The sequence below is a fragment of the Eriocheir sinensis genome, chromosome 1, assembly GCF_024679095.1.
Source record: "Eriocheir sinensis breed Jianghai 21 chromosome 1, ASM2467909v1, whole genome shotgun sequence".
Taxonomy (NCBI): Eukaryota; Metazoa; Arthropoda; class Malacostraca; order Decapoda; family Varunidae; genus Eriocheir; species Eriocheir sinensis.
The window spans coordinates 38579234-38594601 of record NC_066509.1 but is presented as its reverse complement, the minus strand read 5'-3'; the positions used below and the strand labels follow the sequence as shown (position 1 = coordinate 38594601).

Sequence of the window (15368 nt, the reverse complement as noted above, 5' to 3'; positions counted from 1 at the left end):
AAAAACGGATCTTTCCGGTTATACGAACTATCGATTTTTTGGGTATTTTTACATTTTTTCAATGTATTTTTTTCCGTAGAATCCTAAAATGACAATTTTTTTTTGGAGAAACCAATAGGTAAAAAGTTATTCAACTTTAAAGTTATTTATTCCCTATGTAATACCTTTGACAAAAATCATTATTTTCATATATTCATGGGCAAAAGACTACACAAGCTGTAATTACTGCAACGATGAGATTGAAATCAACAAGGATACAGCAGTCAATTTCAACAATTATCTCAGAGAGGTAAGTAAATATCAATAAACTAAACTAACCTAACCTAACCTAACCTAACCTAACCTAACCTAACCTAACCTAACCTAACCTAACCTAACCTAACCTAACCTAACCTAACCTAACCTAACCTAACCTAACCTAAACTAACCTAACCTAACCTAACCTAACCTAACCTAACCTAACCTAAACTAACCTAACCTAACCATCAAAGAATGTATGTCTTACATTTGATAAAAGAAAGGAAAAATAAAAGTTTGCATTTCTTCAGTAATGCATAGGAAATAAATAACTTTAAAGTTGAATAACTTTTTATCTATCCATTTCTCCAAAAAACCAATGTTATTTTCGGATTCTACGTAAAAAAATACATTGGAAATATGCAAAAAAAAATAAAAAGTCGATAGTTCGTATAACCGGAAAGACCCATAAAAACATGTAAATTAAAGAATTATTTAATGACTAACTAATATCGAACATATGCATTTCATGCACGTTATACCAAAAATAAAATTGTTTTCTTCAATAAAAGGCTGAAAGAAAATGGGAGTACCATGAGTTTTTGTGATGTAACCGAGCAAAACAGAGTGCAGAAGGTAAACAGGGTAAAGTTTTACATCGTGCCTTACTCATGTTACAGATGATGAAGCCCAGAATGGTGCCACAGACAGCTGTGTGACCTCATCACCTCACACAGGTCAACATTTTGAGACCAAAGGTAAGTTAAGCTATTGCTTGCCCCCAATGTATTGCAAGTATATACTATATAAAAAAATCTTGCAACAAGAGAGAGAGAGAGAGAGAGAGAGAGAGAGAGAGAGAGAGAGAGAGAGAGAGAGAGAGAGAGAGAGAGAATTTTAATGTCCATTAATGTGCTTTCATGAAATGATTTGTGCCTTACTCATGTTACAGATGATGCAACCCAGAATGGTGCCACAGACAGCTGTGTGACCTCATCACCTCACACAGGTCAACATTTTGAGACCAAAGGTAAGTTATTATTGCTCCCCCAATGTATTGCAAGTACTATATAAAAAAATCTTGCAACAAGAGAGAGAGAGAGAGAGAGAGAGAGAGAGAGAGAGAGAGAGAGAGAGAGAGAATTTTAATGTCCATTAATGTGCTTTCATGAAATGATTTGTGCCTTACTCATGTTACAGATGATGCAGCCCAGAATGGTGCCACAGACAGCTGTGTGACCTCATCACCTCACACGGGTCAACATTTTGAGACCAAAGGTAAGTTAAGCTATTGCTTGTCCCCAATGTATTGCAAGTACATACTATATAAAAAATCTTGCAACAAATTAAAGAGAGAATATTGAATATTTTAATATCCACTGTTGTACCCACATAAAATGATTTGTGCATTTCTCATGTTACAGATGGTGCAGCCCCGAATGATGCCACAACCAGCTTTGAGAATGACAGTGTAGGGGAGAATGAGCTCCACCTTCAGGTTCAGCAGCTGTTACAAGATAGAACATCATTACAAAGAATAGTTGCAGAAAGAGAAGCGAAGATAGTTGTTCTTCACAAGGCAAAAATGAAGAAGGAAAAGGAGTTGAATGCTATGGAAAAGGAAATAGGAAAACTACAAGACAGCTTACGGTGTTCTCAGGACAAAATATGCATAGCCAAGAAGAATCTTAGCCAAATGTTCTCACGCTCACAAATTGATCATATATTTGCTGAGAAAAATATTACTAATTGGAGTGAGGACGATATCAGCCGAGCACTAACTCTGAAAAGTTTAAGCCCAAAAGCTTACTTTTTTCTAAGAGAAAAATGGAACTTTCCCCTGCCATCTAAGTCAACATTAAATCGACATGCCAGGAAAATGGATGCGGAACCAGGAATTTTATTAGCTATTATGAATTTACTTAAATTCAAAGCAGAGGCTATGCCAGAGCGAGACCGAGTTTGTGCTCTATCTTTTGATGAATGTAGCATCTCAAAGGAATGGTCATATGACAAGGGTAAAGATATTCTATGGTCCCAAACAAAGTGCCCAGTGTGCAATGATCAGAGGATTATTTGCACCTTGGAAACAACTTGTATTTTATGATTTGGACTCTCCCATGACAAAAGAAATTCTCTTAGATATCATTATTAATGTAGAATTTGCTGGATTTCCTGTTGTTGCAATTGTTAATGATCTTGGGCCCACCAATGTAAAACTCTGGAAATCATTAGGAGTCTCAACAGAAAATACCTGTTTTTCAAATCCAGAATTCAGAAAGGAAAATTTACATGTTTGCAGATGCTCCTCACCTTATTAAATTAATAAGAAATAATTTTCTGGACTCTGGATTTCTTTTAGCAGATGGAAACAAGGTTAGTCATGATTGTGTAACCGAGATTATAGCACGAGCCAAACATGACTTGAAAATCACCCACCGCTTGTCTGATAAACACATTCATGTAACTGGGCCAAGCAGAATGAATGTCAAATTAGCAGTGCAGTTGCTTTCTGGAACTACTGCTAAAGCATTGAAATACTTTGGAGAAAACAGTTATTAACTTCTATGAATTGAAGTGCACAAGCGAATTCATTGAGCTGTCTAATGCTTGGTTTGATGTTTTAACTCCAGAGTTTGGTATGATGCAAAAGTAGCAGGAATGCCTATGGAACAGATATAAGCACGCAGGACATCATACTCTCTAGAATGACAGACACTGTGGCAGCAATGAAAGTTTGTGGCAGCAACAAAATGTATCAATTCCAAAAGGACTGATGATTTCATCTCAGTCCCTCCCAAACTTTTTGACATGTTAAAAGAAATGTTTGGAATTTCGTATCTGCTAACTTGTAGGTTGAACCAGGATTGCCTAGAACATTTTTTTGCCATAATTCGGCAAATGGGAGGAAAATGCGATCACCCATCTGCAGTGTCTTTCAAGCACCGAATTCAGTGCACCTGTTAAGTAAGGATTCAGCCCTTGTTGGAGATAAGTATAATGTTGTCCGTGACTGTGATGTACATAATCTTACACCAACTACCTCCACTGAAGCCTCTGCAAACACTCAAGGAAAGGAACTTCAAGAAGAACTCTGTCTCACGGCAATGTTATTTGCTTGTGAGATGCCTGATTATGAAAACCAAGAAAATTTAACTGAAGGATATGACATACACATAGATCATGCAAGCTCGAACTTGGAATATGCAATTCAAGAAGAAGGTGAATTGTATCTCGGTGGATACATAGCCCATAAATTCCCCGAATACAAGCTTGGTGCAAAAGTAAGCAAAGTAGAAAAAAACAATGTGTGCTGTGCTCTCTTGGAAGCCTGGAAGTCTCATGCATCCCTCTGCTGAATTTTTACAGAAATTGAAGGTAATGGGAAATATTTTTACTTGCTACCATGGAGAGAGCCTTAAGCCTGGAAAGAATGCTGTAATGGAACTATCTGACCTTATTTACCGAAAGGTTGAGCTTCCTCTGGAAGTTATAACCTTTTATGTACGGTGCAGGATTTTCTTCAGAATAAGAATTCTCAATAGAAAAAGAAAAATAGTTCAAACCAACAAAAAAAAGGTGAAGAAAATGCAGAAATTAATGTTTTAGACATTGAAATTTTGTCGTTCATTAATAAAAACTTATTTTTCTTATATATAATCACAAAATATTTTGTAAATGACCAAATCTATTTAATAGATTACACTAAATCAGAAAAATAATAAATAAGCACATATAATTATCAAGTATTTTGACATCTTGGTATGTTTGACTATATTGTAATTAATAACTTAAAGTAAATGAGTGGGAATTCAAACGGTGATTGGTCCATTCCACGGTCCCTTCTTCTTCAGGCTTAAAAGTGAAAATTGGCACCAGTAATAATTTAACTAATAAATGACATTATTTGTGAATTAGGTCAAATGTGTGTGTGTGTGTGTGTGTCTGTCTGGAGCTATATAACCCTACAGTCGGTCTAGCATGCTGTGTATACGTCTGCAATATAATTGAATCTAAAATATGTTTTATTACTAACATACCTTAGAATTGAATTCTCGTATTAGTCTCTCTCTCTCTCTCTCTCTCTCTCTCTCTCTCTCTCTCTCTCTCTCTCTCTCTCTCTCTCTCTCTCTCTCTCTCTCTCTCTCTCTCTCTCTCTCTCTCCAATGCCATATTTTAATATTTTCTGAAGTAAAAAAATAAAAATACATTACTTAAAATCTACATTAAAAGCTGTTGAAATGTGTGTGTATATATATATATATATATATATATATATATATATATATATATATATATATATATATATATATATATATATATATATATATATATATATATATATATATATATATATATATATATATATATATATATATATATATATATATATATATATATATATATATATATATATATATATATATATATATATATATATATATATATATATATATATATATATCTATATATATATATATATATATATATATATATATATATATATATAGATATATACATACATTTCTGCCCCATAAACAAGGCAATATGTTAGTATCCCATTTCACAGTCCGTTTTCTTAAATGCTCACGGAATGAATATGTTAGTATCCCATTTCACAGTCCGTTTTCTTAAATGCTCACGGAATGAATATGTTAGTATTCCATTTCACAGTCCGTTTTCTTAAATGCTCACGGAATGAGAGACCACTGACGTCATCCATAGCTCCGCCTTCCTGCGCGGTGAGCCGACTTGGTTATATTTTGACTTAGGCAGTGACGTCACGAAATAGCGTCGTCTGCATCTTGTGCGTCATCTGCAAACCCGCTGGTGGTTACCTCCCCAGCAGAGTGAGCAGACGGACCACGTGTGCCCCATCCCTAAGTCACTACCTGCGGGCAAATGGCAGGACCTTCAGCATCATTTGTGTTAAGTGATTATGCGAGATCGCTTGAGAATGCTGCGAAGCTAAGATACATCTAACAAATTAATGCTTTTGGAGGAGGAGACTGGTAGACTGGCTGTCTAGCTGGCTGGCTGTCTGGTTGACTGGTGGGTCGATTGGCTGGCTGATTGGTAAACTGACTCTGTCTAACTGACCGACTGGATGGCTGACTGGTTGATTGGATGACTGACTGAGTGGTTGACTGACTGGCTGATTGGTTGGCTGGCTGGCTGGTTGACTGGCTTATTGGTTGATTGGCTGACTGTCTGGCTGGTCGGTTGACTGGCTGTCCCTCTGCCTGGCCGATCACCTGTTGCTGACCAGTGATGCCCAGGTAGGCAGCACAGGCAGGCAAACAGGTGAGGGCAGGTGACGGCAAGTCACCTACACTACGCACTCTTGGTCACTTCCCTGCGTACACTTATATACTCCACCCAGCACTGAGCTCTGTCCCTCTGTGCACTTTGCCTCCACTGAATTATCTTTCCTATTTTTTTCCCCTGCTTGAGAATGCAAAATAATTTTGAATGGTGAAAAAATGGAGGAGGTCAATGAGTTTAAGTACCTTGGATCAGTTATGTGTAAGCATGGTGGTATGGAGGGAGAGATAAGAGAAAGGGCATTGCAAGGAAGAAGGGTGGTAGGGTCTTTGGGACGAATCATGAATGGCAGAAGTGTGAGCATGGAGGCAAAGAGGGATTTGAGAAATACAATAATAGTACCAACCCTCACATATGCAAGTGAAACGTGGGCCTGGAATGAAAGTCAGAGGTCTAGAGTGCAGGCAGTGGAAATGAGTTATTTGAGGAGTGCTTGTGGTGTGAGTAGAATGGATGGAATGAGTAATGAAAGTGTGTACGAGCATTTTGGAATGTGTCACAGGGGTGAAGGGAAGAAGTGTGGAGTGGTGGAAGAAGTGAAGCGACAGACCTTAAAGTGGTTTGGCCACATGGAGCGAATGGAGGAGAGTAAGATGACCAGAAGGGTGTATGTGAGTGAGATAGAGGGAGGGAATGCTAGAGGACGACCTCCAGTGAAATGGAGGGATAGGGTGCAAGAGTACGTTGGGGAGAGGGGGTAAAGATCTTTGAGAAACTTTGAACAGGCAAGGAGGGAGTGTCTGGATAGAGAAAGTTGGAAGCTCTTCTGCCGTGGCCATCCCCTGGTGGGAGCTCCTAGGAGCAGGCGTCAATGAAATGATGATGATGATATGATGGTTCATACAAACCAAACATGCCCAGTGGCAAGAAGAGAGCAGTGTTAAAGACGACTGCTCTCTTCTTGCCAAGAGCTAGGAGGTTTGGTTCATGTGAGCCACTCACCAAATACTGCCTAACACATTCAAGAAATGGTGAAGTCGTTTCTGTTTGTCAGAAACATTTGCAATGGTTCCTAATGAGTCTGGTGTGTGTGTGTGTTTGTGTGTGTGTGTGTTGTTATTCGATCCATGTGTTTATGTGGTTGAGTCAAGATGGGTGGGTTGGCCGCCCACGCGCAGTGGTGACAATGAGAACTGGCATAGAGGAACCACAGGCACGCCACACCCAAAACTGTTTCTTCCTTCCATTTAACTTCAGCAACAAGTCCATAGCTTGGGTAATGGCAGCACAAGCCCTTACTTTAGCAGACGACGCCATGTTGATACAGGGCAAGTGCTTTGTTTACGTTGTGGATGTGGATACGGGCAACCGACCTTGGCCGTGTGTGACGCACACCAGGAAAAGTTGGAGTTGCCGGTTGCCCAAGGTGGCGCCAACGCGGTGGGAAGAAAAAGCACTGTGTGACACCAGCTTACGGATAACCGTGAACTCGCTCCCGGTTGGGCGTACGGGCGTTGCCCGTAGCCCCAACGGTTGGACGAAAACGGCCAGTGTGACACCGCCTTAAGGCAGTGAAGCCGCTGATAGGGTGAGCGTCGGCAATGACGTCATCGGACTCTTAACGAATCACAAGCGTGTTTTCAGAACTGTCAGCCAATCGTAAGGCAGCCGCCTTCAAGTGCGGCTTCAAAACGACCCGTTCTCTCTTCCCGCTCTCTCTCTCTCTCTCTCTCTCTCTCTCTCTCTCTCTCTCTCTTGCCATAGCCACAATGTTTGGAGGAAAACGTCCAGTGTGATACTATCTTTAAAGGTAGCGGTAAGTAGACGTGACCCGTACGTGCCAAAGCAGCGCGAAACTCGGGGTGATAATGCGCAAAAGGCGGGATGGTAAGAATTTAGGACTAACCGCGAAACTTGTGGATCGCGAAACTAGGATAGCGCGAAACTCGAGAGGGTACTGTAATAATATCAATAACAATGGGTGAAGGAGAAGGAGGATAATTATATCAATGAAATAATGATAATAATAATAATAATAATAATAATAATAATAATAATAATAATAATAATAATAATAATAATAATAATAATAATAATAACAACAACAACAACAATGGGTGAAGGAGGAGGAGGATAACTATATCAATGAAATAATAATAATAATGATAATAATAATAATAATAATAATAATAATAATAATAATAATAATAATAATAATAGTAACAATTATAATAATAATAATGATAATAATTGTAATGATAACAATAATAGTTGCATATTCTTTTATTCACTATATTTTATTCCATATCTGTTCCTTACCCTAGGTTTGTATTTATATTTGATATAATACATTACACTGCCAACACTATAGTACTTTTGATTTCCTCATCTGATAGTTGTATTTCTGTTAGTTTTTGTCGGATTTCTACGAACTTAGCTCTTTTGAAATTGGGCACCTTTACTTTATTTTCAGTCACTGATGATTGAGCTCTAATGTCGACGTGCACTAATTTATGATCGCGCGTCGACATTAGAGCTCAAACATCAGAGAGAGAGAGAGAGAGAGAGAGAGAGAGAGAGAGAGAGAGAGAGAGAGAGAGAGAGAGAGAGAGAGAGAGAATATTAAAAGGAAGAAAAATAAAGACAGCAAGCTTGAAGGCAAAGGAAAAAAAGAGGAAGGTAAAGATGGAGATAAAATAAAATAAAATAGAGAAAGAAAACAACCCAATGTGAGAAAATTTCAGATAAAGATCTAAAAAGGGCAACTGGCAGCAAGAAGGGAGGGAGCTGTGAAATAAAAGATCAACACAGAAAGAGAAAAGTCACAAGAAAAGCAAACAAAGGAGCAAAAGAAAGATTAGGAATGAAAGAGACGGTGAAGAGAACAGGAATTTAATAAGGAAATAAGAGAAAATAAAGGAAGGAGGATATTGGGGAAAAACGACAATGAAAATCAAATGGGAAATAAAAAAGCAAGTAAAAGGAAAAGAGAAAAGGGCGCAAGAGAAACAGTAATAAGTAAAGAAACACAGGAGGAGAATAAGACAAATATAATACAAAGAAGAAAAAGATTGAGTATTAAGGAAAGAAGAAAATATTAAATAAATAAATAAAATAAAGGTAGACTAATATCAAAACAGAGAAAGATAAAGACAGATAGAGAAAGAAAGCAGGAAATAATAATACTAATACTAATACTAATAATAATAATAATAATAATAATAATAATAATAATAATAATGATGATGATTTTAATAATGCTATTAATAATATTATTTTTAATAATAATACCAGTAAAGGTGATGATAATAATAACAGCGTTAATTAAGCCTCTCGCACACTGTAAGTTTCCAATAAGTTTCTGTTCCACTCATCATGCATTTCTCAGGCCCGAGCGGCCTTTTTTTGCCGCCGCGATACTCTACATTCCCGGACGTACTTTACCCTCACAGATATATTGTACCCCAGTAAATTTGGTATCAGTGGCTTCATAAAGACTTGTACTAGAACATGCACAAATAAAAATAGAGGGAAATATAATACATAAACAATACAAACTTGTTTCAAGTCTCCGTGTAGAGTATTGTAGAAAATAAACCCTTCTCTTCCCCACTCGCTAGCTCGAAATTTTGTGGGCCAACTTTTTTAGCCGAATATGTTTCGAAGCGGAATTTAGTGAGGATTCTTATGGTATCCTCAAAATCCTCATATGACAATTAGTTCCCGAGTTACACCGAGAAAACTATTTTTTTCCTCTTCCGTCAGAGTAGGCTAACAAATAAAAATTTCTCAAAGCTCCTCATCTACGCTCCTTAGAAAGGTTGCCATATGTTACCATTAAGAAACTTATCCCAACAAATGACGCTCCCAAATTTGACGCACTTTCACCGAAAACTTATTATTTAATCATTTTTTTTTTTTTACCTTTTATGACGTGTTTTGCGTAATAGTGCACCAGGACCTTTTCCCTTTGATGAAGCGAAATGCGTCATTGTGCGCGAGAGGGTTAATAATATTAATAACAATAATAATAATAATAATAATAATAATAATAATAATAATAATAATAATAATAATAATAATAATGATAGTAATAATAATAGTAATAATAATGATAATATATAATGATAATAATAATAATAATAATAATAATAATAATAATAATAATAATGTTACGAATGTGCTGTATGTGTATGATTGTATATGTAATGTGATGAAATTGTAGCATGATGCAATGTTAGCTCAGCATGGTGCAACTCTATGTGTTGGGACGAGACAGAGGGGAGCCCGGAGCCACCGGCCGCCGGACAGGTGAGTCGGCAGTTGAGGAGTGTGAGCAAGACGCGTGTCTGGGCTGGCGGGGGTTCAGCTGAGTGCCCCGTTCGTGAGCTGTGTGCGAGTCTGTCGTGCCTCTGTGTGCCTGATTAACTGTTCTGTGCCCTTGAGAGTTGCTGTACTGTGTGAGCAACCTGTCATTAAACTAGAAATTAGTGCTGAACGTGTATCCTTTGTGCCCTGCCTCGTGCCTCCTCCTCTCGGTGTTCTGTGTGGGCTGTTGTCAGTGACTGGTGCCCGTGTGGTTGTTCTGGGGATCACGCCGCCTGCCCGTGGAAGGTGTGTGGTGGGGGGTGGCGTAACAATAATAATAATAATAATAATAATAATGGTAATAGCATGAATTTTCTTATCAATTTAGTAACTTGTAATTTAGTATCTTAGTATCTTTTGTTTTTAATCATATCAATATTTTCATATATTCTAATGCCTTATTGTCATTGATACTTATAATAATATTGATATTAACATATATTATTATTATTATTATTGTTATTATTATTATTATTACAGGTAACTCTCGATTTACGCGAGTTTGGTTTACGTGTTTTTGAATTAACGCAGGGTCCAAAATCCAAATAAATGTTTAATTTACACGTTTTTTCACTTATACGCGATATTTTATGGAGTGGCCACCAGATATCTCACGCAACTGGACTCACACGGCGCCGTGGCCACACAGCTGAGCTCAGTTCTTCCCGCGCGCCACTTGAACAACAATACAGTACCCACGTTGCCATGCTACTCAACAATAGGGGCGGGCATTTACCGGTACCAGTGCCGGTACTCAGGGGCGGATACAGGGGGGGGGCCCAGGGGGCCCGGGCCCCCCCAAAATCTCCGCCCCCCCCTGAAAATCTCGAGAGTATGCGGATATAGTGGGTACAGACCTGACTCGCCTATAATGTGCTGCAACTATAATACGGAATGTGTCGTTGGCTGTAGGCATATGCAGGCGCGGATATGGGGGTGGGGAGCTAGATGGCCCGGGCCACCCCCCAAAAAAAATATTAGGATAACTAAAATATTTTAAAAACCCATGAATTGAGAAAACATAAAATATATTTAAGATACCCCTAAAAAGCTAGAGAGCTGGAGAGCGAAGCCGGCCGCCGCTAGATACCTATTTGGACGCTGTCCTCCAAACTTTAAAAAACTTCTCCTCTATAGGTTCCTTGGGCTTTAGCTAACTATTTCATTTTTCATGACTTTTGCTCTATCCTCATTAGCTGGTTTGACGAACCTTCCAGGTAACTTCTTAGACTGTCGGTAAAAATCAACATCATAACATGTTTCTTCTTCATCCTTAATCCTTTCTTTTATTTGGCCAACACAAAATACCCATTTATTCTCTGAATTTTCAAGCTTCAATTTGATAAGAACATAGTCTTCATCCTCTGGGTCTTTTCTTGACTGATCATCTGTCTGATCATCAGCAAAATCCTCTTCATATTCACTTGATTCCCCATGCATTGATATGTTTTCCACTTCATCATCTGAACTTTCATCCTCAACAACTATTTTTTTCTGTGCTTTTCGTAACTTTTGTAACTTCTCTTCCATTTTCATCAATGCAACATGTTTCTCTGGGGTGCTAGTAATTATTTTGGCCCCTGCAATTTTCTTTTTGGAAGCTTGGCTTGAAGATTGATTGGATGTTTTTCGCTTTGGTAATGGTCTCAAATTAGTCAACTCTTCAAAACTTATCTGATGTTCTAGCCCCTCTTCTTGACAGTGGTCTCTGTTAGTGCTCGTTGTAGAAGCTTTTGAAGTTGAAGGAGGATTGTAACCTTGAGGATTACCCACATCTCCATCATTGTTGACATCATTATCTCTGTTAGACCTATTCATGAACACAGATGCAGCGAGGAAATCATCATCAGAAAAGATCTGTGTGTCTACGGGCCATATACCAGTTTTCTTAAATCCAGCCATAATGTTCTCCACTGAAAGAGCTCGATAATAAGCCTTCGTAAAGCACTCTGGTAAGTCATAGATTGTTATCCGTTTTCCAGGGTTACTTAGGTTCCAGTCATTAACAGCTTGCTTGTAATGTGCTTTTAATGGACCATAGACGGATACATCCAATGGCTGTAACTTGTGTGAAGTGTGAGGGGGCAAAGTTATGATGGTTAGCCCATGCTTCCGTGCCATTTCTATAACTTCAAGGCTCAAGTGACTTTCATGATTATCCATGAAAAGAACGGCAGGATTCTCAGTTGAGCAGCCTATATGTTTGATAAAATGCTGTAATACAAGAGGAAATAGATCACTGTTCATCCACCCACTCTTAGTTGCCAGTCCTAAAGTTCCTGTAGGAGATCCTTTGGTCATGTAATCCTTGAAGTGCACTCTGGGGAATATCATAACAGGAGGTAGGCTTCTTCCTATTGCATTAACACAGCAGCATACAGTAATGAGTGTCCCTCTCTCTGCTGCTGCAATTTGTCCAACTTGCTTTTGTCCTCGAGTAGCCAAAATTTTTGGAACATTCTGCACAGTAGTGATCCCTGTTTCATCAAGGTTGTACACGGATTCTGGTCCAAAAATCTTCTCAGCCTGAGTTTTGGTCCATATATCAAAGAACTCCCCCACAGATTTCTTGTTGAAACCTTGCACTCTTGCCACACTGGTTGACTCTGGTAAACGAAGGGAGATCTTGCAATGACGTTTCATAAATCCAGCCATCCAGTCCTTTCCTGCCATACAGTTATGTTTCCAAGAATCTGGGCAAGTTTTATCTTTCTTCATTGCATATTCAAATGCAAGTCGTCTTACTGCTGTCAAGCCAAGGCCATGAAACAACTGGGAGCAAGTTACGATATATTCAGAAAGTCCGTCTTCTTCTTCTTCAGTAAATACCTAAAGCAGAAACACAACTCGAATTAATAAAATAAAATAAAAAATAATAATAATAATAATAACTATTATTATTATTATTATTATTATTATTATTATTATTATTATTATTATTATCATCATTATTATATTGTCAATGAAAATATAATATCTGTTCCATTTCTAGCATGCATTTATAATAAATTCAGTTAACATGTATAAGGCAGTCAACCAACCTGTCTGGTATTGTAGTTAGGAGCATAGTCTTTTGTTTTTTCAGCTTGCCCTGCTTGGAATTTCTTAACATATCTTGACAATGTAATCCGGTTTACATCCAGCAAACGACTAACTTCCCTGATGGACTTTCCTTTGACAACTTCGTCAACAGCTCTCTCCATTAAGTTCCCATCGGCTCTTCCTCGATCAGTTTTTGCAAGATACTTTCGCACCATTTCCTGAAATGAAAACAACATCAAGCTCATTCATTAGATGTTAAACATTAGGAACCACTTAGCCTATTATTTTCTATTAATAGTCAGTATGTACAACAACTAGAACATTACCTAATAATAATAATAATAATAATAATAATAATAATAATAATAATAATAATAATAATAATAATAATAATAATTTTCACAATAATAATAACAATATTAATAATAATAATAATGAAAATCATAACAGTAGGCCTATAAATAAGAACAAATCAATTACAATGCTATGGGGTACATTGAACAGTATTGTGGGGCACATTGAACCATATTTCAATGTGCCCCTATTTTAATGGTTCAAAGTGCCCCATTTCCAGCCATTACAAAAACATGTGTTTCAGAGAATAGCAAAGTTGAATTCAAATTTGTTTGGTATCCTGTAATAAACTTCACTTACCACGTAGTGACGTAACTCACTCGAATAATTTGATCATAAGCATCAGTTATGTGGAAAGTGTTAGAAGGTTTGGTACTTACCTCAACAGATGAACAAAGTAGGTCAAATATTAAAAAAAAACCCAACCAGCACGTCCTCCCTCAATGAAGGCTGCCACTCAACTGGTGCTTGAGTGGAGCTTCTGAAGAGCGTTGTACACAAGAGACATCTGCTGATTGGGAGACAAACTATTCCTGAAAAATCCAATGGTTTAATGTGCCCCTATGTTCAACGTGCCCCACTCTCCCCTACTATGCGGAGGTGGACGGGATGCTCTGGCAAGATCTAAATTTTTTCGGCGTCTGATGTAATTTTTCACTCTCCTGCAGGGCCAGGGCACAACAGGCACGTGCCCAGGGCCCTGCACTCATCTAACAAGCTATATACTCGTACAGGGCCGTAGTACGCCGTACCCATGGGGGGGAGGGGCCGGGGGTGTCAGACGACCCCCCTATCATCTGCTAAAATGTCCACTTTCTGAGAGAGTCAAAACGAAAACTGGTACCTTTCTGTTGCATTTCTTGAGAACTCAGGATTTTCTTTATTTATTTTCAGTATTTAAGTTATGGAATCGTATATTGAATATTATAGAGCAAGATTTAAGGGCCTAGGAAAAAAATCTTTGTGACCTCATTCTTCACATGCAAGCAGAAAGTGAATTTTAGTGCAGGCCACTGCCATCATTCGGCACTTCGAAGAGGAAATAAGGGAAGACTTCCTTGCCTTTGCGCACGCCCATGACCTCACCGGTAAAGGTTTAGCCTGGCTCCTTTTGCGCACCGTTGAAGACCTCAGATTGGACATGGCCAAGTCCAGGGGACTTGGTTTCGATGGAGCAAGTGCCATGATGGGAAAATTCAAATGGTGTGCCGCAGTACTCATGAAGAAGTACACCCTGGCCAAGCCAAGCCACTGCTTTAACCGCCGGCAGAATCTACGAAGGCGTGTGGCGTCAAGGAAGTGAAGATCGCTCCTCAAACACTGACCGAGGTGTACAACTTCGTTCATTCTTCGAATATGCGCTCTCTCCGCTTCACAGAGGTTGTCAACATATAGGCCGTGTTCCCACCCTTGAGGTGGCAACAATAAAAAATAAATAAATAAATAAATAAATAAATAAATAAACAAATAAATAAAATAAAATAAATATATAAATAAAATAAAATAAATAAAAAAGGTACAAACAGGATGCTCGTATACCGTCACCGCTCGTAAATCAAGGCATTTTTTTGAGATTTTGTTTTGGTTGTAAATAAAAACACTCGTAAACTAAGGCACTCGTAAACCACCGAGGTTTGACTGTATTATGGAAGAAGAAACAGTGGATCCCCCCCCTTCCATTAGTGGGACAGACTAAGGCAGCAGCCAAGATAAATTAGACTATAGCTGCGCGCACGAACCACTGTCAAACCAGGTTACGCCACCAGGCAACTGCAGTGGCCTCGTATGAAAGGCGATCCTCGAGTTTAGCGCTTAGTCCTAAATTCTTACCATCACGACTTTCGCGCATTACCGCCACGAGTTTCGCGTTGCTTTGACATGTACGGGTCACGTCTACCTACCGTCGGCGTCATGCATGCTGTTTTAACCCTTTCAATACGATGACGCCTGCATAGGCGTCATGAAGCCCCAGTAGCATATACGATGACGCCTACGTAGGCGTCATATTTCTATTCTGTTTCTTCTTCTATTGAGTTGTCCCGTACTTTGTGTTGATTACAAAGTAAAGACGCCGTATGCTGTCCTTGAAATCCTATTGCTCC

General features: G+C 38.5%; 1 protein-coding gene and 1 long non-coding RNA gene across 2 annotated transcripts; one reads left to right on the top strand and one right to left on the bottom strand.

Moving 5' to 3' along the window:
• Positions 1-870: 870 nt before the first annotated feature.
• On the top strand, positions 871-2255 carry LOC126997428 (uncharacterized). Its single transcript, XR_007752126.1, has 4 exons — positions 871-995; positions 1190-1267; positions 1438-1515; positions 1662-2255. It is a non-coding gene; the product is annotated as an uncharacterized LOC126997428 (long non-coding RNA).
• Positions 2256-3336: 1081 nt separating this feature from the next.
• Positions 3337-13851, bottom strand: LOC126999613 (tigger transposable element-derived protein 6-like). Its single transcript, XM_050862392.1, has 4 exons — positions 13647-13851; positions 12912-13130; positions 11179-12699; positions 3337-3366 (listed from the first exon to the last, which is right to left on the bottom strand). The coding sequence occupies exons 2-4, from the start codon at positions 13125-13127 to the stop codon at positions 3337-3339; spliced, it is 1767 nt and encodes a 588-aa protein (XP_050718349.1). The 5' UTR covers positions 13128-13130; positions 13647-13851.
• Between the last annotated feature and the right edge of the window lie 1517 nt (positions 13852-15368).